The sequence below is a fragment of the Adelges cooleyi genome, unplaced genomic scaffold, assembly GCF_023614345.1.
Source record: "Adelges cooleyi isolate 19-005CV unplaced genomic scaffold, UGA_ACOO_1.1 ACOO_flye_CR_arks_rails_tigmint_CR_PRNA_55, whole genome shotgun sequence".
Lineage (NCBI taxonomy): Eukaryota > Metazoa > Arthropoda > Insecta > Hemiptera > Adelgidae > Adelges > Adelges cooleyi.
The window spans coordinates 796,637-819,845 of NW_026096241.1; the positions used below are offsets into that span (position 1 = coordinate 796,637).

Genomic DNA, 23,209 nt, shown 5'->3' on the forward strand with positions numbered 1-23,209 from the left:
GTTTAAAATATGGTTTTGTCCAACTATAGTTTACACTCTTTACTGAGTTATTGCCTCCACAGCGGGCGCGATATGAGTAGGTACACAAAGAGTACAGGGAAAATACCACGAAAGTCCCTTTTTTTGTAATCTAAGAAAAACATGTTTAAAAAAATGCCCTATTATTGTTTTTTTTTTTTCAAAAAGTCTTGCCTGTTTCTCTCTGTACCCTTCATATAACTTTAGGTATGTCACATTCTTGTAAGTACCGCATTACACCGACCGGACAAAATGGGGGAAAGTAGGTCATTAACAATTGAATCCGATTGGTCTAGAAGTTTGTTATCGTCATGATATCTTGAAGAAAGCTTATTTTTTCCTAAGTAAACAAAAACACCGAAGACTTATAGTATTTACAAGTAACCTAAGAAAATATGACGTATTCGAAAAGTCGCAAACCCAACTAACAAAAAGAAACCCGAGGACCACTAACAGTATTAGTGTGGTTTTTAGTTTCTTGGCGTTGAGTTTATCAAACATAAAAAAGTAAGAGATATTTGAATTTATTTTTCGTTAGACAATGGTATAAGTTTTCCTTTAGATTTTAAAAATATTTTTTCTTATTGCCAACATCAAACCATTACAAATGAAACATATTTATATTTTTTTCCCTCGAAAATAATTAAAATTTGGTTACGTTTAAATTTTAACGTTCAAACTTAACCTTTTTTAATTTTGTAAAGTATCCAAAATTTTAACATTTTTTGGTATTCTTTAGAGCGCTATCAACTTTTGAAATTTTTTGTATCGTATACCTATAGTATTCAAGTATTCCTATAGTTTTCAATTAGTAAATTAAAAATAATTAATTGACAATTCTTACTGGTCGATAGGATTGGAATTATTCAATTTTTAAAATTTAAAGCTAAGGAATTAAACTTTTATAATTATTAAATACAATTTTATAATTATTAAAGCACAATATAAAAATACAAATATACAAGAAATACGACAACAGTATTAATAACAGCGTATTTTAGTAATATTTTTTTCTATTAGGCGATGATGTTTTAAATTGCACTTGGCTATATTTTTATTCGTTTCAATATTGTAATTTATAAAAAATGATGAGTTTTTTTATTGTTTTAGGTATTTACGATGAAATCTTACATGAGTGTTGCGCTAGTTGCAGTGTATTTATTCGGTCTTATTGTAAGTAAATATAGATTTTGGACTAAATTTTAACTATTTCATTATAAATCTTTAGTTTGATCCTTTCCTCTCAATATTCTTATACATACCATTAAGTATTATTGTTTTCGTACATTTTTGTAGAAGAAAAATGTTTAGTTTATATTAGTTTTTTTTTTTTTTAGTAATAACCTCAATAGTTTAATCATTATATTAATTTTATTATATTGTTCAAATTTATACAACTACTTACCTATGTTATTTTTTTTTTAATAGAAATAAACATAATTTCATAATGTTTTAAGAATATTAATTGGATTTTACTTTTTTATGGATTATAATATGATTGAAAATAACTGCAGTGAATCATCAATCATAAATGTACGATATCGATCTTGATATACATATAAGCAATATAGCACACATGTTATTTAGTCCCCAGAGCCTCTATAAGTCCATAACAAATATTCTATGTCGTGCCCCTATTGCATGTTCTCAATAAAAGGTATTAATAATCTAACCTAACCTACTTATTTGTTGTCTGTATAAATAGATTTAGATGAAATTGTGTTAAATAACCGCATATGCTCGCGCTCTTTTATGATATCTATAATATCACTGATAGAGAAGTCTGTGAAACTATAATAATGTTAGTACATGTCTTTCAGGTTTCTTTGAATAGTTCGCCTATTAGCAGCTGCCTACCAGGGACATCAGGGAAATCAAACGCTATGACCGAAGCTATAAGCAAATTGGAAAATAACGTAAATATACATAAAAACTAATTTGTACTTATTTAGGTCAAGCACTAATGATTTCTGGATCCTCTTTCATTTCATAATAAATTTTCTTTGACCTATCTTAAGTAAAACTGCAAGACTAGTGTACTTTAATACATTGGGTATTTGATGACAGTCGACAAGAACTCTATGTTATACTAGTAATAATACTAATACCATTGATTATAATTATTTATTATTATTATTATTTATAATCAATGCTAATACTATAGTAAGTAATATATGGGCCCTTTCAGATTTCGACTTGCGGAGTTTCAAAAGCATCACCCAAACCTGTACCAAACGTAGAAGGAACTGCTAAAATATTAAATGGTAAAAAAGATGATGGCCAAATAATTTGCTGTAAGTATAAAAATAATTATTTTTCTTTAATGAGCAAAGCGAAAATAAGGGTATTAAATGATCCAATTTCAGAGACTATTGTTCTTTTATTGGGTTTTCTTGTGAAGCCTAACCGAGAAGGCATACATCACAAAAATATTAGGTTTCAAAAGATCTCTAAAAAAATGTACTTTTTTGGAATAGTAGACAGTAAAGTCTGAAATTATTACAAAAGATAGATTTACAGTATACTGTAAATCTATATAAAGAGAAATTTAACTACAAATTTGTAGTGTTTCTCTTTGAAAATATTTTTGATTATACTTTATTACTATATGAGACAATATTTAAATTTTTATCTTTTTTAGTATTTGCTAAAGCTCTATCAACTTATATATTTAATTGACTTTAAAAATTAAGAATAATTTACTTAAAAAATTGACTGGTCGATAACCAGTTACGAATAATTATTTTCTTGCGGTTGAGATAAAAAAAACTCTACTCTCCTCCCGTCCTGGCAATTTTTACCCTGGCATTTTTTAATGAGTTTATCTTTCAACATAACTTAATATAGTAGCCGAAGAACTCGAATCTCTTCACAAAAATTAAAATTGAACCAACACATATAGTCGAAACTTTGGATGATTTTTTGGTCTAAAAATTAATCAAAAAATGCTTCTTTTACTCATAGAAACAATGTTTGAAATTAAAAATAATACCTTGTAGCTTATACAAGTTTACTGATAAATTAATTGACATGGTAGACATTTATTAAAACCTTTTTTTCCCCTTAAACATTGCCTATATTAAGACTCCTTAAAAATAAACCACATATTTGGCAAACAATTTGTTTAAATTATTTTTCTATAATCGAATGTTATCATCAAGTGCGTTTTCCGCCAATGGTTTTTTTCCGATTTACGCCAATATATATTACAACATGTTACCTAACTAAATATTTTATTAGTTTAATAAAATGACGAGACTAAACCTGAAATGTTATTTGTATACAGTTTCGGAATTAAAACTAGACACAGAGTTCAATTTACGAGCTACCGATGCTTGGAAAGAGATTCTTGATGGACTAATAAAAAACGGAAATTCAGCAGACCAAGAAAATAATGCACGTGTGTTATTATTAGTTTATACAAAAACAAAATTAATGAAGAAAGTGGGCGAGAAGAAATTAAGATCAGAAGAATGTAAAGGTATCGACGATAAACTAAATGGGGCCATCGATTTGTTCATAGGAGAAGTGAAATCGGAGTATTTGAAACAAAACAAAAGTATTGATAAAAAGAATATATGATAACACATTTATTTTGTTTGAATGGAGCTCCATTGTTTATTTTTTATAATAAACTATATATTATACATTTTTCGTTTATATTTTAATTTGTCACATGTGTATTGTTTACAGTTAAACATTACACATAATATATTTCCCGCCAATTGTATTTATTTTATTTGGCCAAAATAAACATATTTTATTATCTATTATTTATTAAAGATTTAAAGCTAATTTTAAACGTTGTCTCGCCGTTAACAAAGGAAATAGATTATTCTTAATTCTCCTTCTTATCTTGTATTAAATATAATATTATTCTATGTAACTCGATAAAACAAAAAAAAATTTAAAAAATGGTCGAATAACGTAATTATTCAATAATTGACTTACACAACAAGCTGGAAAAAAGACCGATGAGATAAAATAAATAATCAAATATGATTACAGAATGAAAATTTGATCATTCCAAGTAGGCATAATTTTATCAGGCTTTTAGGTCTAAAATGGTTTCTTGTACCACCAAAACGGGGTTTAACCCATAGAAAAAAAACAAACGTTAACAAATATTATAATACCCTAAAATAAAATTGATATGGTCGACATATTTTATTAAAACCATTTTTTTCTTAGATTTTGCCTGTATAAAACAACTTAAAAACCACCCACTTTCAATTCCCTTAACAGCCATCATTTCACAATTTAAGATTTAATATTGAATCTTATAATATCCGATGTTATAATTATACATGGTCTAAATATTTTGTATAAAGTTTAAACAGCAGTGGTAATTTTTGAAAATATGACCCTCAGTCCTCCCTCGAAGATTCAAATTTTCAAAACGTTTAATTAATATAAATACTAATAATATAAACTGCTAATAAAGTTTCCTCAATACTATCATAATTAATGTAAAAATACAAATTTTAGATCTAACTAAACGATTTAAATTTATTATTCGAATTTTAATAATACCCAGTTTTGATTTAAAGAATTTTCAAACTATATTGTATAATTAATGTTTCTTTTTTGACTTTATAAGTGTAAAATAATTGAAATATTTTTTTATTTATTTAAATTTTTCTATTATTCATTTATGTCCATCAATAAAATAATTGTTATCGGTGCGGAGCTGAGAACCTAACAACCTTTCGTCCGTCACGTTTGCCACACTGCTAAACTATCACGCCAAACTGTTTTTCCTTATCAATGTACAAATCTGTTATCACTAACCAAAATATACAAGTTACAGCACACTGTAGTACCTATATTAATTATTAATTAAAATTGAAAATGACTGCCATTTATTTCCATCATCCGAACGCATTGAATTTTACTGAGGCTCGAGTTTACCATATCTAAAGTAAGTTGTTGAAGTTTTAGCAATTGACGCATCAATGTGAGGCCGGTAAAACGAAAGGACAGGGAGGGCAACAACTATCATGACATGCCGTCCAAGAACAAAAAGATCCGACAAGAAATGGAGAAAGCCAGTGATTTCTCTGACATCGAAGACTCAGGTAAAGTATTCAATGGCAACCGAATCCCAGCGATATTACCTCCGACTGGGTCGGCAGAGGAGATGGCCTATGATTAGCACTCACATCGTCGCAAAACAGTTTCAAAAGTTATTACGGCGATATCACCATCCATCCGTTCCACATGGTACGATTGTTGCACACATATCTAACCCATTACTAATCATACTTGTCAATATCCACACACGCGTGTACTTTTAGAGTCTGACCAGCATCGTTGGCGCCAACGGCAGCGGCAAGAGAAACAATATTGATAATTGACCCAACTTGAAAACAAAACATTTCAAAACAAATGTAAGTATTAAATTATTTAAAATGTTAAAAAAATAGCTACGTCTTGATGTTTTGAATTTGAAATAATGCACATGAATTAAACAAGCAAATTACGACTCGGGCTAAAAATTAATATTTAATAAAGGAATAACTAACTTCCATAAAAGAAGAACTGAATGAAACAATAGCTGAGAGTAAGGAAGATAAAGCCCAAAGCGGAAAATAAACATTCGACTGGTATGCTCGAGTATTTAGAAGACGCCATTGGCACCGCTCGGTATAAGGTTTAAAACAAAACATTGAGGTTAAAATTTTTATTAAAACTTTGATTTTGCTCTAGAAACCACTTGAAAGGCTGGCCGAAAAATGCAAGTTTTGGGCGAAGAGAAAAATGAAAAAATAAGTTGTTTAAAGTTTATCGCAAAAGAAAGAGACAAACTCATAGAACCAGTGGAAACGGCTATTAGATATTTGAGAACGGAAAACCAGTTGATCCAACTTGAAAACAAAAAATTTCAAAAACAATTGTAAGTATTTAGTTTTTTTTTTTTTAATGTTAAAAAATACGTTGTCTTGTTGGTTTTTTATGTTAAAATAATCTTTAAGGTCTGAAGTGAACAAACAAATTGCGAATAAAACGGAAGATCAAAATTCAATAAAGGAAAATTAAATGCTATAGAAGAAGAATTTGAAACAATAGCCGAGAGTAAGAAAGATAAAGAAGACGTTTTGCGCAATCTTACTGAGTGAGTTCCTTGAAATACCATTTTAGTTGTTTTCATATTACTTCATTATTATGTGTCTTTATTTGGTCGTGTGTATTTTTTCCAACAAAATAAATATATTGTTTTTAGAAAAATGTATTTATTATCGATTATATTACTTATAAATGTATATTTAAAATTGAAAGTTTATAACAATATCTAATTTAAGTACGCTTTTGATTGTTAAACTCTAATGTGGTTTTGAACAGATTAAGCCTCAAGGAATGCCGAAAATTAGAAAAGCCGCATTCAAGCGTTTGCAGTCAAGTTTGGCGTCAAAGTGAAGTGAAAATGTTAGATAAAATCGCCAAAAATTTTAACAAAATCTGAGGAACACTTAGACGAGCATTTACGACAATCAGGCCGGCGTAGAGCAGAATCGTAGACGAATCACCGATCTAAACATGATTGTCAAGCAGTGTTCATCGCGTATTAACGTAAGTGTTTACTGCCGACCACTACGACAAGTGGGAACTTAAATAATAATTTTTTTTTTATTAGGTGTGGAATGAAAAAGAATATCAAGTTAACAAATTGATAAAAAAAACTTGTAATCATACAAAAGGAAACCGACCTAGTCGCAGTTGCCAAAAAGGAGGCAGAAATTAAAAAAGCCGAAAAAGGTAATGTAAATTTATTAAAATATTTATTACCTATTTATTTTTTACATATATTTTACAGAATTGGAAGAAGCCAATAAAGAATACAATGAGATCAAGTCCAAAACGGACAAACTGAAACAGAAAATTGAAGAAATTACAGAAGGTTTGCCGAAAGAAGCTAAACGACTTTTAGACGAAGCGACCGCTAAATTGGAAAAGACCTGTAGTGAAATCAATCAAGTTAACGTCGACATACAAGCAGCTGAAAGGTATAAAATACATCGTAAATGCCGTATTACAGAAGAATAGTAATGAAGAAGACACTTCCAATAAACCACAAGAAAACCAAAATCTCAGTGATAAGATAAATGTTCAAGAGCCAAAAAAAAAAAACCAAGAAAACGTTGAGGATGAATAAACACAATTTACTATTATTTTACGCTTTGTATATTAGATAAACTAGTGTTACGTTTTTAAATTGATTCAAAAATTATTGTTGTTTCGAATAAAATACAATTCAAACAAGTTGTATGTACTTAACGTAGGTTGTTAATTTAAAAATTTGGATAATGTTGTGGAATTCTTTTGTACATAACGATCTTTCGGCTGATAATGATAATTGCTTGTTATAAATTGCGGTATATTACTTATCATGTGATTAAGTTGTTATAAATGATAAATCGCCAGAACTGTACGAAAATAAACCTTATATACTCATTTCACAAAATTGGTTCAATTTAAAACAACCTTTTTTAGGACTTGGGGCTTATTTTTATTTAAATTAATAATGAAATATTTGTAATGCATTTTTTTTTATGCATCAACTAATTTTATAATTGAAATAAATATCTCATTCTACTGTTAAAGTTAATGAATTATTTAAAATGTATTAAATTTTATTGGAACTATTTTTTATTAGACTGAAATTATTATTTGTTTGTAATATTTTTCTAGAAATAAATTTACTTACTTTGTATTTAAATAAAATAATGTGTAAGTTAACAATTAAAATAAGTTTTTACTGTTTTTTTTTTGAATTCGTACAAATAAAAAAATGATTTAAATTTAAATTTCAATGATGTCCTGGTTTGCAATTTTTTGGCTAATATAATTTAACTAAGAGTTTAATCTTACCAAATAAAGTTTGGTTAAATATTAGTTAAAAATGTTCATTACCGTGTGTCGGTAACAAATCTGTCAAATGAGTTTTTATTTTGTCTTTTTCTATAAGTAAATATTAGTCTTGCTTAAAGCCGCAGACCGCAAATTCAAACGAAAAAAACGCTTTGAAGTAGCGGTTAGTTTTAAAGGAAGCGTTTTGAATATATATTAAGATTATGTAACCAAAAGGACTGCTAGGTATTCTGAAATGGTAAACAAAAAAAAAAAACATCAGTGATTCATTTAAAAGCGTTTAAGAGAAACAAAAGAATTGATTATTTAACGATCGGGTTTTATGTATTATTAAAAGTAAACCTGAAAATCCCAAAACATATTATTACGTAGTACTTGGAGAAACCGGCTTTCTATTAAGCAATACCTAAATTGTTATTATTGTAATAATTGCATTAGCTGCATTTCCACACAGTGCATGCTTACTCGGTGGTAATCGTTTTAAAATTTGATTGGCAGTAGATTCGAGTGAATTCGGCGCGGGTTGACAATATTATGTAATTTAAATATTAGGCATATTTCTTTGGCTTACAAGTGAAGTACATTAAGTCGATAATTAAGATAATATGACTTGACGGGTTTCATCAGCTTAAAAGATTGCAACATTTTAGACCGCCAGAAAAGCCAAAAAACTAAAACTACAAAATATCGACTTGGTGTAAAACACGGTTTTAATCCTAACCGTTTTAACGGTGTACTATACACATGTATGGTACTAACCAAAATCAAGTACCGCAACTGTGGTACCTAAATAGTGGTATCTGTGTTTAAGATTTTCTCAGTATTCGCAAACGGAAAAATGGCCGCCCGCCGCAGTGATCGTCGAAGAGGAGAAACGATAATGACGTCGAGCCAGGGGTGGGCCAGGGTGGGCCGCGGCTCACCCTAAAATCTTCTCGGCCTCCGGCTGGCCCACCCTGTATGATTTCAACGTATTTCTGTTTAGTATTACCATTGAGTACAATATATACTCAATGGCATTATTTATCCTATATAAACACCATAGGGCAAATTCCAATAAAATAAAATAGAGGGTGCTTAAGCTCTGCGTTTTCCAGGTGTTTATATTTGAATTTGAATTGATTAGGTAAATGTTTTTTTTTTAGCTAAGGTATTCTACAACAGTTTAACACTTTAGTTTATTAACATGTACATTTTTTATCAAAAAATAATAAAAATGAATACAATATTACAATTTACAGGTATTTTATACGATGTATGTATGTTGTTCTGCAAATGTGTCTATAACATTGTTTATGTCAATTCAAAATTATCATATAACTTTTTATGTATAATATTGACAAATCTGTAAGTCTGCCCTGCGCTATTGAAACCCTAAGCTGAGTGTTTATTTTTCTTAAAGCACAAGACCAACGTTGACAAACGCAGAACTAATGGGTATTGTGAGAGCCATCTGAAATAATTGTTAAATGCTTCTCAGTAATAAATACTGTTGTCTACTGTGCAAAATGTTTTTGATCTTTTCGTATTAAACATTTTCATAAGCAGAGGTTTTAATAAGTGAACACGAAAAACATTAGAGGGTGCTAATATTAACATTTGGGGTGGTTTAACCCTCTAAGCCCTATGGGGGGCCTATGGTAAATACAATGAATCAGAAAACAAGTATTACACGCAATAGAAAATTATTCCCCAACGCCGTTCAGATAGTTTACATACAAAGTATTTTTTAACACGTGTGTCGTGTGTGGCTAATATCGCAATGGAATAACATACTTACAAATGTTAACTTAGCAAGCGGTGACTCGTTAGTGCAAATATAAAAACTTACCGCACCAAATGGTCATAAGTAAAGCATACATTGAATCCGATTTGTCTATAAAATGTTGAAGAAAGCATAGTATTTACTCTATGTGATCATAACAAAACGCACAAAAATGAGCATTAAACACAATTCAAGAACATACTGCGACATGTGAAAGGTCGCAATTTTTACTATACAAAGGCCTAAGCATTAATAGTGTTTTTTTTTAAGTTACTATACTTTAGGTATCGACTATAAAAAAAGGTAAGTAAAGTTTGAAATTGTTCTCCACGAGACATTGATATTTTATTCTTTTTGTTTTTATAGTTAATAAGTACACAATTACAAGAACTAAAGATGTAATGTCCCATAATGCTTGATTTTATTTTAAATGAGTAGTGTAATGTCATTTATCTATACTCAATATACCATAAATATTATGCGGAAGCCTATTCACAAAATAATACATTTGAATACTTATACAAATAGTAATTTTTACAGATATATTAAATACACATGGCTCGCACGCATTTATTAAAATGTAATAGCGTAATGTATTTAAATTTAAAAATATGATTTTATAATAATAAAGCAGAGCTTAACACGATTTAAGGACATAAACACCTAAATATATTGGTAATTAAATTGTTTTATTTTGAGACTTGGCATTTTTGAGACAATGATATGTTTTGCTTTAAGTTTTTATAGCTATTTTTTTTTATTGTTGTCAATAAATTAAAACTTTCGCAACTTAAGTTAGCATATTTATAAATATATCATCGGCAAATAATTAAAATTTGGTAATTATTTTTTATTAAAAACATTTTTGTTTATGTTTTTTTTAGAATATATTTTAAGTCTCCCAAGTTTTCACATTTTTTTTAAAGAGCATTTTACTTTAAAATCTTAATAGTATCGTATATATTTTATTAGCGTTTTAAACAAAAACTAATGTACTGATAATTTTGACTGATTGATAACTATTTTAAAAGAATAGCTAATCGAATAATTCAGTTTAAAATATTTGAGCAAACGATGTGGAGTATGATATTTTATTTGTTTTACCTAACCTAACTTAACCTTAACGACATAAATTATAAACACCTAAATATATTGGTACTTGAATTATTTATTTTGAGACTTGTCATTTTTGTAAGTTTTGTAAAACTATCCGACACCTAAAGATAACAGTATTCTAACCCACTAAAGCTATTTTATCGTTTAGGCATTAAAATCTGAAGTCCTACAAATCAGGAAATATGATGATATCCGTTCGAGTTCTCCTTATTTCTAGTTTAATGCTTTCAGCATTTTTCGGTAACACGCATTATTTATACATTTGTTTTTATTATAATATGAGATAACCTAGTAGCATTGATTGTCAATTGATGTTAGGTATTTATTTTTATACACATTACTGTATTATACATATTTTACAGGTACTAGTAATTGTGTAATAGTTGTGAATGAAGGAGACATTGGTCTTTATTTTGACTATGACAAAAGTAAATATTTTACAAATTAACTATTGCCCATAATGTGAAAATATTACGCAACCAAAAATGTTAAAACTTTGTACAGGTTATACTCATAAAACTTACTTATTTTTTGATCATGTATTTAAATTCTTAAATAATCATATATCTTATTTAAATTTAACATTTTCGAAATTGAGCTTCAAAAATGATTGCTAAAAAAAAAATGTAATTTTAAATCCTAAATATATTATTTGTTTTAGTGAAGCCAAATTGTGTGAAGAAAAAAGGTATAAATTGTTTTATTTTTAGTTAAATGAGCATTATGTTTAATATTTTTACAATACCAATTATTTTATTTTTATTTTACAGGAGATAATTTGAAATTTGCAGGTAATGCTTTTGTAATATCACAAGACTTTTTTTATTATATTATAAGATACTAGGTAAATTAATTAATTTTAGTTACCTGTTGTTTTTAAATGCCATTTAAAAGACTGGTAGGAGTATGATATAAACTGTTTGTAATAGCGCATTAACAATTATTAAGAAATTGAGTTAAAATAATTAAGGTTTAAGATTGTGGGAAATTGTCAATGGTGCTAAAATAACTGAGATATAACAGACAATGAATTAAAACAATTAAAAAGGAAGTGAGTAGGTGTAGTTATAGGTATGTTTTGTAGAAAAACCAAACCAACCAATTGCTTGTTGGATTTTTTTTATTAAACAACAATGATTAACAAGTGACATTGTCTACATATGTGTAGCATATATATATATCTTTGATAAATAATGATTTAATTTACCTACTAGACCATAGCACTGCGTAAAATAATATTCAGTTTTATAACATAGGTGTGTAATTTATACAAGGTTCAATATTGTTAATTAAAAACACTATAGTCGATATATATATGTTTTCTTTTTCACTTATAGTGGGTACTTGTATTGGTGTTTGGCGACCTGGGTAAGTACTTTTTTTTCAGTATTATATAACAACAATCAAAACTAGTGTCTAAACTCTTAGAGTCTAGTAACGTCCAAATAGAGATCAGAGATTATAGAGATAGGTAATACGTTAATATGGAAATGTTAAACTATAAGATGCTAACAATTCGATACCTCAAAATATGTTTTGAATTATGTACGATAAGAATATAAGAATGGCCTTAGTATGAACGTTATTATATTACAGTAATCGGGTCATAAGTAGTTTAGCTGCAGAGACAGTTGGACTGAGTAGGAGTTTACTGTCGCGTACACTAAAATATGTTTTTAAATCTCTTTGTTTGTTTCTACTTAATTAATTTTAAAATTGCATTACACCTTCAGCGATCAGAATAGTGTTAAAGAGTGTATTATTTACGAGTCCAGTTATAGGAATACATAATGACAGCTGAACAGTTTGTGACACTAACAATAAAATGATTATCACTAAATAATTGTCTTATAAGAAGTAAATAAACTACCTATTAGAATAGTAAATACAAAAGATGTAAGAATCTTTTCATGTATTTAAGGGACTCGCAGTACGAAAAATTTGAAGGTGAAGCCCAGACAGACGGAAAGTATACACCTGAAGAAGCAGTGAGAATGCTTTGGAAATACTGTGGTGGTGTTTTGCCACCTGTTGATACAACTGTAAATAATTAAAAAAAAACTTCTTTTTTAACATAATAACGTAATATTTTATTACGATTCATCGTTATATTATATGCACTTAAATTCCAATGTTCTACACACATTTGATTATTATTCATTATTGTATTTTCTGCAATCATATACAAATAAACGACAATTATTACACTATTAACAAAGTTAATATTATTTTTTGTATTATCCTAATTAAAATAATTTAATAAAACAATACATTACTGGTACATTTAATCAATTAAGTAAACATCCATCATAACAAATACAATCATACTTCAATAATGATACTAAGACTTGAAAATAATAAGCGTGCTCGTTTAAATTAAAAGTATATAGTTCAAGACTATTCAGAAGGTAGGAAATTTTGGTTGGTAATATTTTTTCAATTTAATTTAAGGTACACCATGGCATTGGGATCTCGAACGACGATCATCTAGACTAATATTTGAATTGTTGAGTCACCAATAACCTTAGCTAGGTATAGTAAACCGAAGCGATATGACCGTGGCTTTTCGTATGGGCATTCTTAAGCTGTTAATTTTTTCGAAAATACATAGCAATATTATTATTTTTTTCAGCTGCTATCTTTTACTGTCATACATTTTTTAAAATTTTTTTTAGGTATTTCTACATACGACGATACAAGTAGGTACGCCCAAAAGAAAGCATGAATTTGTCAACAATCGAATTTCTGTTACTTATTTGAAAAAAAAAAATATTTCTTATTAGTAGAACATTTATATTAAAAAACACTGCTTCTGTGTGAAATACCTATATTAATTTCTATCATTGTGTTATTTTCCTAATGCTATAAACATCATGAACATGACCATATTATTATTAATACTGGAATAAGATGCGCAAGCACGTTCATGCCGTTTAGTTTAGGCTTTCCAAATTGTTCGTGCATTGGATTTTGTGTTGATCATATATCTTATATTATTGTACCAACAGTAATAATAATATGCTATGCATCAGCTAGTATAGGAAAACTCTCATAAAACCGACTTGGACATGTTCCCACCCTAAAATTATCTTTTTTATTTGAAACGATCTAGAATCATCATTTTTATAGCGAGGTTGGAGCATATTGGGGGTGGGGAGATCACAAGTCTTCCAAAATTATTATAACTACTAAATGTCATAAATCACTATCAGATAAAACTTCAAGTACTATCATAGTCTTTTTTTAACATTATTTTTTTATTTTGCCAGTCGTATGAACATAGGCACCAATACGGGGGGCTAGGGTGGGCTTAGCCCCCCCTCCCCAAAAAAATTAAGTTATGCATACAATTTTGAAATACAAAAATATATTTACTTATATTTATATATTAAACAAATTTCCAGCCCCCCCAAGTTAAAAATTGAAATTGCGCCTATGTGTATGAAAATATCTGGAGTTCTTTTTTTTCAAAAAAAAATTAGGTTATTTAGATTTAATTTAGTTTTAGACATAAACCTTATAAATGTAAACAGGTCTTATACAATGGAATCATCGTATGTTTCATGTTTATGAAATGGGAACTCGGGAAAGTAGTATTTTGTCTTAGTCGCCTGTAGTAATAATATTTTCACAATACTACACTTACAGAGTATTTTTTAACACATGTGTGTCTAATATCGTAATGAAAAAACCAAAAAGTCAGTGTTCGAGGCACGCACTCGTAGAGTGTAAACTTTCCATGCGATGACACATTCGTGCAAGTACCGCATTAAACTATTCGCACCAGATGGTAAAAGTAAGGTAGGTATAACATTAAATCCGAATCGTGTAGAAATGTTGAATAAAGCATATTATTTACCTTATGTAATCACAATAAAACACACAAAAAAGTATTACAACTCAAGAAAATGCGACCCGTGGAAGGTCGCAAATCATTACTGTACAAAAGCCTACTAAACATTAACAGTATTAGTGCTTTTTTAAGTTTCTATGCAACAGGTTTATGAAATATAAAAAAAGTAAGTAAAATTTTAAATTGTTCGCCATAAGATAATGATATGTTTTTCTTTATGTTTTTAAAGTTAAAAAGTACACATTTGAAAATTGTACAATAATGTAAAAAAACAAACAAAAATATATTAAATCAAACTGGATCACTTTAAATTAACCATCCTATATATATATATATATATATACATATATATTAAGAGTTTTAAAGATAGGATGGAGGGAAGTGCGGCTGGAAATGCGCACAGATAAAAAAAATACTACACTCCACCTTTCCTCCTGCCCTAAACTTGAATCTTCAATAACTTAAAAATAGTTATCCGAAACTGGTTATCGACCAGTCAAAATATTAAGTACATTATTCTCAATTTGAAAAGTTAATAAAGTATATACGTTATCATTTAAGTTTCAAAAGTTGCTATCAAAAAACTTAGTTGGGAAGGAGGTAAAAACAAAAAAACAAAAAATGTAAAAAATTGAGATTACATTGTATAAATAAAATATGAAAAAAAAAATTAAATTTCTTATTAAACCCTATAAAATATTGAGTGGTTCAAGATAAGTGGATCACCCTGTATACAAATAGTAATTTTTATAGTTATATTAAATACATACGCACTTTTTAAAATGTAATAGCGTACCTACTGTATTTAAATTTAAAAATATGATTTTATAATAATAAAGCAGAGCTTAACACGATTTAAGGACATAAACACCTAAATATATTGGTAATTAAATTGTTTGTTTTGAGACTTGGCATTTTTGAGACAATGATATGTTTTTCTTAAAGTTTTTTATTGTCAATAAATTAAAATGTTCGCAACTTAAGTTAGCATATTTATAAATAAATCATCGGCAAATAATTAAAATTCGGTAATTATTTTTTATTAAAAACATTTTTGTTTATGTTTTTTTTAGAATATGTTTTAAGTCTCCCAAGTTTTCATATTTTTTTTAAAGAGCATTTTACTTTAAAATCTTAATAGTATCGTATATATTTTATTAGCGTTTTAAACAAAAACTAATTTACTGATAATTTTGACTGATTGATAACTATTTTAAACGAATAGCTAATCGAATAATTCAGTTTAAAATATTTGAGCAAACGAGGTGAAGTATGATATTTTATTTGTTTTACCTAACCTAACTTAACCTTAACGACATAAATTATAAACACCTAAATAATATATTGGTACTTGAATTATTTATTTTGAGACTTGTCATTTTTGTAAGTTTTGTAAAACTATCCGACACCTAAAGATAACGAAATTCAAACCCACTAAAGCTATTTTATCGTTTAGGCATTAAAATCTGAAGTTCTACAAGTCAGGAAATATGATGATATCCGTTCAAGTTCTCCTTATTTCTAGTTTAATGCTTTCAGCTTTTTTCGGTAACACGCATTATTTATACATTTGTTTTTATTTTAATATGAGATAACCTCATAGTAGCATTGACTGTCAATTGACGTTAGGTATTTATTTTTATACATATTACTGTATTATACATATTTTACAGGCACTAGTAATTGTGTAATAGTTGTAAATGAAGGTGACATTGGTCTTTATTTTGCCGTAAGACAATTAGGTAAATATTTTACAAATTACCTATTGTCTATGTTGTGAAAATATTTCGCAACTAAAAATGATTTAACTTTGTATAGGTTATATCTATAAATTTTTCTTGAATTTTAATTTTTTATTAAATATAATTATTTGTAATATCTTATTTAAGTTTAAATTTTTTGAAATTAAGTTACAAAAAATATTGCTCAAAATACCTATAATTTTAAATCTTAATGATTTTATTTGTTTTAGAACATAATTGTGTGAAGAGAATTGGTAAAAATTTGTTTTACTTTTAGTTAAATGCGTATTGTATTTACTATTTTTACAATAACTGTTAATTTTATTTTACAGGAAATAATTTGGATCATCTTGCGGGTATGTTTTTTTAAATATTACAAGGCTTTTTTTATTTCATAAGATACTAGTTAAGGTAATTTATTTTAAATTCCATTTAAAGACTGGTAGGAGTAGGTATGACATAAATTGTTTGGTAATAGCGTATTAATAATAAAGAAATTGAGTTAAAACAATTAAGGTTTAGGATTTTATTTTTAAAAATGGTTGACAGTTGAACATCTGTGTAGCTTGTATATTAATTTGGTAAAATCACTAACTTACCATACCAATACAAAGATAAAGTAATATTGAGTTTAAAACATTGGTGTATAATTTATATTATGTATAAAATCAATATTGTTAATTATAAACATTACAGTCGACATATATTTTCTTATTTCTCATAGTGGGCACATTGATTGAGGTTATGCGAACAGAGTAAGTACTTATTTTTTAAAAATATTATATGACAATAGTCAAAACTTGTGTCTAGTGTAGGCTTAACATCGTCCAAAAAGAGATCATAGGTAGTACGTTAATATGAAAATATCAAGCTATAAGATGCCATTACTTTGAAAACTCAAAATATGTTCTAAGTAGTTTAGCTGGAAAATCAGTTGTACTGAGTAGCCGTGTACACTACAATATGTTTTAAAATCTCTTTGTTTATTTCTACTTACCTAATTTTAATATTGCATCACACCTTTCCGGTCAGAACAGTGTTAAAGAGTTCAGTTTATTTACGAGTACAGTTGTATAAATAAAATGTCAGCCAAACATTTTGTGACACTAAAATGATTATTATTAAATAATTATAAATAAATTGAAAATTAAGTACAAAATATCTAAGAATTTTTACACATTTTATTCTAGTCATCCGAGTTACGGACAATTTGAAGGTAGACATCTGGGAGACGGAAAGTATGATCCTGACGTCTGTCAAGAAATACGTGGTATTATTACTAGGATTATACCGGATTTATTGAAACCAATTTTTATAAATATAATAAAGTAATATTGTTTTACAATTCATTACTATATGATATGCACTTCAACTCCCATATTCTACACGCATTTAATTACTATTAATTATTGTGTTTTATGCAATCAGATACTAATAAACGACAATTATTATACTATCATCAAAGATTATATTATTTTTATATTATATAATAAACCCATGCGTTACTTCTACATTGAATCATTTAAGTAAACTTACACAATAATTAATACAATCTTATTTAAATTTAGATAAAACTTTAAATGCACTAATTTGCGTTAAAAGTATATTGTTAAGTAACGACAGGTACTAGCCTTGCCCAGTATTTTTATTGCTAATAATATGTCAGGCGAAAAGCCATCGTTCCAAAGTTTTTACATTATGGGGATTAAAAAAGCGGACGAGTTTTAAGGGGTTTTATATAGGCAATAATTAAACACAAAAAATATATAAATTTTAGAAGAAATAACTGAACTTTATTAAGAATAAAATAATTGTCATAACAATTTCGACCATGTCAATTTTATTTCAGGTCAAGCTTCAGGGTATTATATTTGCGTTAAGTATAGAATTTGTTCTATTAGTTAAAACCATTTTGGTGACACAAGAAACCAATTTAGATTTAATAGCCTGAAAAATTATATCTACTTAGAATGATCAAATTTAAATTCTGTAAACATGTTTGATCTCATCGTCCATTTTTTCCAGCTTGTTTTTCAATCATTTTTTTTAAAATTTTATTTATTATACCATGTTACAAAAAAATAATATTATATTTAATACACGATAATAAGAAGAATTGACACTAATCTATTTCCTTTGTTGACGGCCAAACGACATTTAAAATTGGCCAAATAAAGTAAATTCATTTGGCGGGATATATGCCGTGTGTATTGTTTAACTATACGTGATAAATAAAAATAAAAACAACGATTTTTAATATATAGTTTATTATGTAAAAATAAACAATGGAGCTTAAATCAAACAAAACAAATGAATTCAAATTTACAAATCATCAATACTTTTGTTTTATAAATACCATTGCGTCTCTTTAATGAATATATTGATGACCGCTTGTAGTTTTTCGTCGTTATCTGCATATTTTAAAGTTTTTAGTACCTTCTTGTACTCCCTCTTCTTTAATTTTTCTTTTGTTTTAACAAATAAAGCAAGAAGTGCTTCATAAACTTTGACTTCTAAAGTTTTTTTATCTACTACAAGAAGAAGCAGGCGCCTGGCCTCGGTAGCCCGTGCAATAAACTGTTTGTCTACTAGAAATTCCACATCTGTATACAAACAATGTTTCAGGTTTGGTCTCGTCATTGTATTAAACTAATAAATATCAGTTAGTTAACATATTGTAATAAATGTTGGCGTAAATCGGAAAACAACCATTGAACAACCAAAAATTAATTAAACAAATTGTTTGCCAAAGATGTACTTAAGGGGATTGCATGCGATTTATTTTTAGGGAGTGTTATATAGGCAATGTTTAAGAAAAAAAAAAGGTTTTAATAAATTTCTACCATGTCAATTAATTTATCGGTAAATTTGTATAAGCTACAAGGTATTATTTTTAATTAAAAATATTGTTTCTATGAGTAAAAGCAATTTTGATTTTAGACCAAAAAGCCAGCCAAAATGTCCACTACATATGTTGGTCCAATTTCAATTCTTGTGAATAGATAAATATATACGTGGTCATTTAAGTATTATAAATTGATAGAGCTATAGCAAATACTCAAAAAGATAAAAATTTTAATATTGTCTCATATAGTAATATAGTATAATCAAAAATATATTAAAAAGAGAAACATTACAAATTTGCGATTCTTTTAAGAGTAAACAGGTGTAGGGCGTTAAAAGAATTACCAATTAAAAGTATAACATTTTAACATTGACAGCTCTTTGTAACGGAAATTTCCACAAAGTTACAGACATTTAAAAGTGAGTTTTGGAAATTGATAAAATGAACAAATGTATTTTTCAATGGGAGCATGCTCTCTCGGTTAGTATTTTCAAAGTATAGCTAAGAATTAAAAAAATATAAGTTTTCTATAAAAACTCAATAAAAGAACAGTATTCTCTTAAGTATTGAAATTGGATCATTTTAAAACCCTTTCGCATAAATTGTTATAGAAAAAAAAATATTATTTTAATACTCACAGATACTTAAAAAAATATTATCAACTTTATTATATAATGGTTTTGTTAGTGATCCCCAACCATCAGCATTATCTATAACGCTAGTTACAGTTTTAGACAATACCTTTGAATTTCCGTTAGTCAAAACCTGAAAGACCCACATATCAGTATTAGTATTATCACTAGTATCATAGAGTTCTGGTCAACTGTCGGCAAATACCAAATGAAGGGCTGCATGGAAAAAAGATCAATGTAAATTTTTCAACATTCTGAGAAAATCATGTTTTTAATTTCAAAACTTAATACATTTTGCCTGTTTGTCTAAACTTCCGGCGGTCGTTACTCTCGACTAATTTGTTTTTTTCTCTAGTTCGAGCGCATAAAAATTACAATACATCAATACAAATAATTTGATACCAAAATCTTATTTTCAAAAAAAATTTACATAGATCTTTTTCCCCCGCAGCCCTTCAAATGTATTGATGTTCACTAGTCTTGCTGTTTTACTTAAGACAGGTCAAAGAAATTGTATTATGAAATTAAAGAGGCTCCGGAAATTATTAGTGCTTGACCTAAACAAGTAAAAACTAGTGTTTATGTATTTACATTTTTTATATAGTTTCTTATAGATATGGGCAAGATATTTGGTCTGTTTGATGTCTCGCCAACCCATGATGTCTCGCGAACACATGATGTCTCGGGCAAATAATTCATTGATATCTGAAAGACATACACTAATATTAGTAGTGTCATACACTTCATATAACAGTGATATTATAGATATCACAAAAGGGCGCGAGCATGTGCGGTTGTTCAACACAATATCATCTAAATCTATTGGTATAGACAATGAATATGTAGGTTAGGTTAGGTTAATACCAATATTGGTTCAAGCGGCCAATACTATATGCTAAAAATATTACTAAAAAAAATTAAAACTATACATTTTCTTATTCCAAACATTTACGAAAAAAATAATACTTAGCGGTATTTATAATAGAATATTGAGAGGAAATGATAAAAAAAAACATTACTAATAAATTAGTTGAAATTTAATCCAAAATCTATATTTACTTACCATAAGAACGAACAAATACACTGCACATAGCACAACATTTGGGTTGGATTTCATTGTAAATACCTAAAACAATAAAAATCTAATTTTTTTTATAAACTGTAACCTTGGAACAAAAAAAAATGTAAAAACAGTTAAGTGCAAATAAAAACACCGTCGCCTGATAGGAAAAAAAATATTACTAAAATTATGCTGTTATTAATACTGTTTTCGTATTTCTTATATATATATTTTATAATTTTTATTTTACTTTAAAAATTTGGATATTTTATAAAATTAAAAATGGTCGAAAAAGTTTGAACGTTAAAATGTAAACATTATCATATTTTAATAATTTTTTGAGGAAAAAAATATATAAATATGTTTCAGGTGTAATGTATATAATAATGTTGTAATGGTTTTATGTTGGCAATTAGAAAAAAATATTTTTAAAGCTAGAGAAAACCATTTATATATACTATTGTCTTACGAATAATAATTTTAAATATCGCTTGCTTTTTTATGTTTGTTAAACTTAACGCAAAGAACCTAAAAAACACACTAATACTGTTAGTGGTGCTCAGGTTGCCTTTTGGTACCTAGTTAGATATACGACTCTACGCATTCGTCATATTTTCTTAGATTGCCTGTAATACTATGCGTTTTTGTGTTTGTTGAAGAAAAATATGCTTTATTCAATATACTATGGCGATAACAAACTTCTAGACCAATCGGATTCAATTGTTCACGCCCTACTTTCCGCCACTTTGTCCGATCGTTGTAATGCGGTATTTACAAGAATGTAACATACCTAAAATCATATGAAGGGTACAGCGAAAAACAGGCATGTTAATAGAACATTTTTTTAAATCATTTTTTTGCTAAAGGCACTTCTCTGGTTTTTATTTCCCCTGTACCCTTCGTGTACTCATATCGCGCTGGCTGTGAAGCAACAACTCTGTAAGGAGTATAGTATAGTTGGAAAAAACATATTTTGAAACAATTTATTTTGCGGTACATGATATACAAATGCATCCCTACTATTTATTTTAAAAGTAGAATTCTTATTATATGTTCTACACACCTTAAGACATAAAACTAAATCGTATTTAATGACCCTTGTCATTTTAATCAGTTTTTATGTACTCAACAAACATTTTTCATTCTAGTTAGAATCTATGTATTAAAAAAAAAAAAAACAACGATACATTTTGTATCTTCTTGACAAAAGACAAATGACTGTGAACAACGCAACATTTAAGTTTTAACCTTGAGGAACTGTTATACTTTACAAATACAGTTATTATACAAATCAAGTTGTTTTTTGGACACATCTTGTTTTATCTTTTGATTTCTACATTTTTCAAACTACGTATGTCTTATATTATAGATAACACATTTTTTTTATTATCTCTGAATTATTATTATCTGAATAATTTAACTCATCTTCATTCTTTAATTTGTTTTAATTAAGAAAATATTATCACTATACATGTTCTTTTCTATAAAATCAAATGTAATAATTATACATTTTTACATTGTCCCAATTTAATACAATTATTATGCATCTAAACGTACAAAGTAGTTTTTCGCCATAGTTTAAACATTTGAATAAACAAACTACAAAACAAAATGAGTTTAAGAAAAACAACTGGCTTTCGATAAACAACAAACCATAACAAAATATCGTATGGTATTTTCGCGTGATAGAACACAATAATAAAGCTTTATGAAAATTGTAGAAAACAACTTAATAAAATATAAAAAAATGTATCGATGGCTTATGTGTTACCCTTTCCTCTTATTTTCATTATTTTTATTTCTAGCGATGCCATAAAAAAAAATGGTTAAGTTATTTTGATAAAATTTAACCATTTAAGTTTTATATTAAAAGTCTGATAACATTGTAGGGAGCTTCAACTTTTAAATTTACTAAGTGAACTTGCACATTTCTATAATAAGTATCGGATAGGAACATGAAAAAAAGCGATTAATGATTAATAAATATTATAGAGTTCTAATGTTGAAATGCTGTTAATGTGACATAAACTGATAATATTTTAATAAACAAAATTCAATTAACTGTAGGTAAAAATAAAATGTCTTATAAATTATAAAAAAAATTATGTTTTACACTTCCCCACTTCAGTAGGTTTTTTTAAAATTATATAAAAGATATTTTTTTTGTAATAATTATCAGTGAATGAGATATTTATCATATTGATTTTTGCAACGCTCACATTAGCGATAGTGTTTTTTAAATAAGTATATGTATGAAACATGAAAATATGAGTCATAGCTAATGCACACAAAATATGTACCTTTTGTAC

The 23,209-nt window shown here is 27.6% G+C and overlaps 4 protein-coding genes and 1 long non-coding RNA gene across 8 annotated transcripts; 4 read left to right on the forward strand and 1 right to left on the reverse strand.

Moving 5' to 3' along the window:
- Positions 1-431: 431 nt before the first annotated feature.
- On the forward strand, positions 432-3,715 carry LOC126842542 (uncharacterized). Its single transcript, XM_050579552.1, has 6 exons — positions 432-525; positions 1,129-1,191; positions 1,839-1,934; positions 2,207-2,312; positions 3,305-3,557; positions 3,712-3,715. Exons 2-6 carry the CDS (start codon positions 1,138-1,140, stop codon positions 3,713-3,715), a joined length of 513 nt encoding a protein of 170 aa, XP_050435509.1. The 5' UTR covers positions 432-525; positions 1,129-1,137.
- Positions 3,716-4,823: 1,108 nt separating this feature from the next.
- On the forward strand, positions 4,824-6,767 carry LOC126842552 (uncharacterized). Of its 4 annotated transcripts, none has more exons than XR_007686349.1 (7): positions 4,824-5,241; positions 5,316-5,408; positions 5,533-5,664; positions 5,728-5,914; positions 5,994-6,133; positions 6,361-6,588; positions 6,653-6,767. It is a non-coding gene; the product is annotated as an uncharacterized LOC126842552 (long non-coding RNA). The 4 variants fall into 4 exon arrangements; XR_007686350.1 differs by having other exon boundaries at positions 5,494-5,664; positions 6,361-6,580; positions 6,653-6,739; XR_007686351.1 differs by having other exon boundaries at positions 5,533-5,671; positions 6,361-6,580; positions 6,653-6,739.
- Positions 6,768-9,849: 3,082 nt separating this feature from the next.
- On the forward strand, positions 9,850-12,822 carry LOC126842543 (uncharacterized). The gene is made up of 7 exons (XM_050579553.1): positions 9,850-9,955; positions 10,917-11,008; positions 11,131-11,196; positions 11,430-11,456; positions 11,539-11,559; positions 12,106-12,136; positions 12,690-12,822. Exons 2-7 carry the CDS (start codon positions 10,951-10,953, stop codon positions 12,820-12,822), a joined length of 336 nt encoding a protein of 111 aa, XP_050435510.1. The 5' UTR covers positions 9,850-9,955; positions 10,917-10,950.
- A 3,255-nt stretch (positions 12,823-16,077) lies between these two features.
- Positions 16,078-17,798, forward strand: LOC126842544 (uncharacterized). The gene is made up of 7 exons (XM_050579554.1): positions 16,078-16,169; positions 16,295-16,363; positions 16,594-16,617; positions 16,696-16,719; positions 17,088-17,118; positions 17,554-17,691; positions 17,792-17,798. Exons 1-7 carry the CDS (start codon positions 16,112-16,114, stop codon positions 17,796-17,798), a joined length of 351 nt encoding a protein of 116 aa, XP_050435511.1. The 5' UTR covers positions 16,078-16,111.
- A 911-nt stretch (positions 17,799-18,709) lies between these two features.
- LOC126842545 (uncharacterized) lies at positions 18,710-21,424 on the reverse strand. Its single transcript, XM_050579557.1, has 5 exons — positions 21,370-21,424; positions 20,904-20,966; positions 20,432-20,545; positions 19,847-19,973; positions 18,710-18,966 (listed from the first exon to the last, which is right to left on the reverse strand). Exons 2-5 carry the CDS (start codon positions 20,955-20,957, stop codon positions 18,710-18,712), a joined length of 552 nt encoding a protein of 183 aa, XP_050435514.1. The 5' UTR covers positions 20,958-20,966; positions 21,370-21,424.
- Between the last annotated feature and the right edge of the window lie 1,785 nt (positions 21,425-23,209).

What these genes read in the sequence shown, in the direction of transcription:
- LOC126842543 (XM_050579553.1), top strand. Translation starts at nt 10,951, where the DNA reads ATGATGATATCCGTTCGAGTTCTCCTTATTTCTAGTTTAATGCTTTCA. An exon ending in AATGCTTTCAGCATTTTTCG is followed by an intron (nt 11,009 to 11,130) that starts GTAACACGCATT and finishes CATATTTTACAG; the next exon opens with GTACTAGTAATTGTGTAATA. An exon ending in TTATTTTGACTATGACAAAA is followed by an intron (nt 11,197 to 11,429) that starts GTAAATATTTTA and finishes TATTTGTTTTAG; the next exon opens with TGAAGCCAAATTGTGTGAAG.
- LOC126842542 (XM_050579552.1), top strand. Translation starts at nt 1,138, where the DNA reads ATGAAATCTTACATGAGTGTTGCGCTAGTTGCAGTGTATTTATTCGGT. An exon ending in TAAGCAAATTGGAAAATAAC is followed by an intron (nt 1,935 to 2,206) that starts GTAAATATACAT and finishes GGGCCCTTTCAG; the next exon opens with ATTTCGACTTGCGGAGTTTC. An exon ending in TGATGGCCAAATAATTTGCT is followed by an intron (nt 2,313 to 3,304) that starts GTAAGTATAAAA and finishes ATTTGTATACAG; the next exon opens with TTTCGGAATTAAAACTAGAC.
- LOC126842544 (XM_050579554.1), top strand. Translation starts at nt 16,112, where the DNA reads ATGATGATATCCGTTCAAGTTCTCCTTATTTCTAGTTTAATGCTTTCA. An exon ending in TTTTGCCGTAAGACAATTAG is followed by an intron (nt 16,364 to 16,593) that starts GTAAATATTTTA and finishes TATTTGTTTTAG; the next exon opens with AACATAATTGTGTGAAGAGA. An exon ending in TAATTTGGATCATCTTGCGG is followed by an intron (nt 16,720 to 17,087) that starts GTATGTTTTTTT and finishes TATTTCTCATAG; the next exon opens with TGGGCACATTGATTGAGGTT.
- LOC126842545 (XM_050579557.1), bottom strand. Translation starts at nt 20,957, where the DNA reads ATGAAATCCAACCCAAATGTTGTGCTATGTGCAGTGTATTTGTTCGTT. An exon ending in TGTATTTGTTCGTTCTTATG is followed by an intron (nt 20,546 to 20,903) that starts GTAAGTAAATAT and finishes TATGTCTTTCAG; the next exon opens with ATATCAATGAATTATTTGCC. An exon ending in TAATATTTTTTTAAGTATCT is followed by an intron (nt 18,967 to 19,846) that starts GTGAGTATTAAA and finishes GTTTGTATACAG; the next exon opens with ATGTGGAATTTCTAGTAGAC.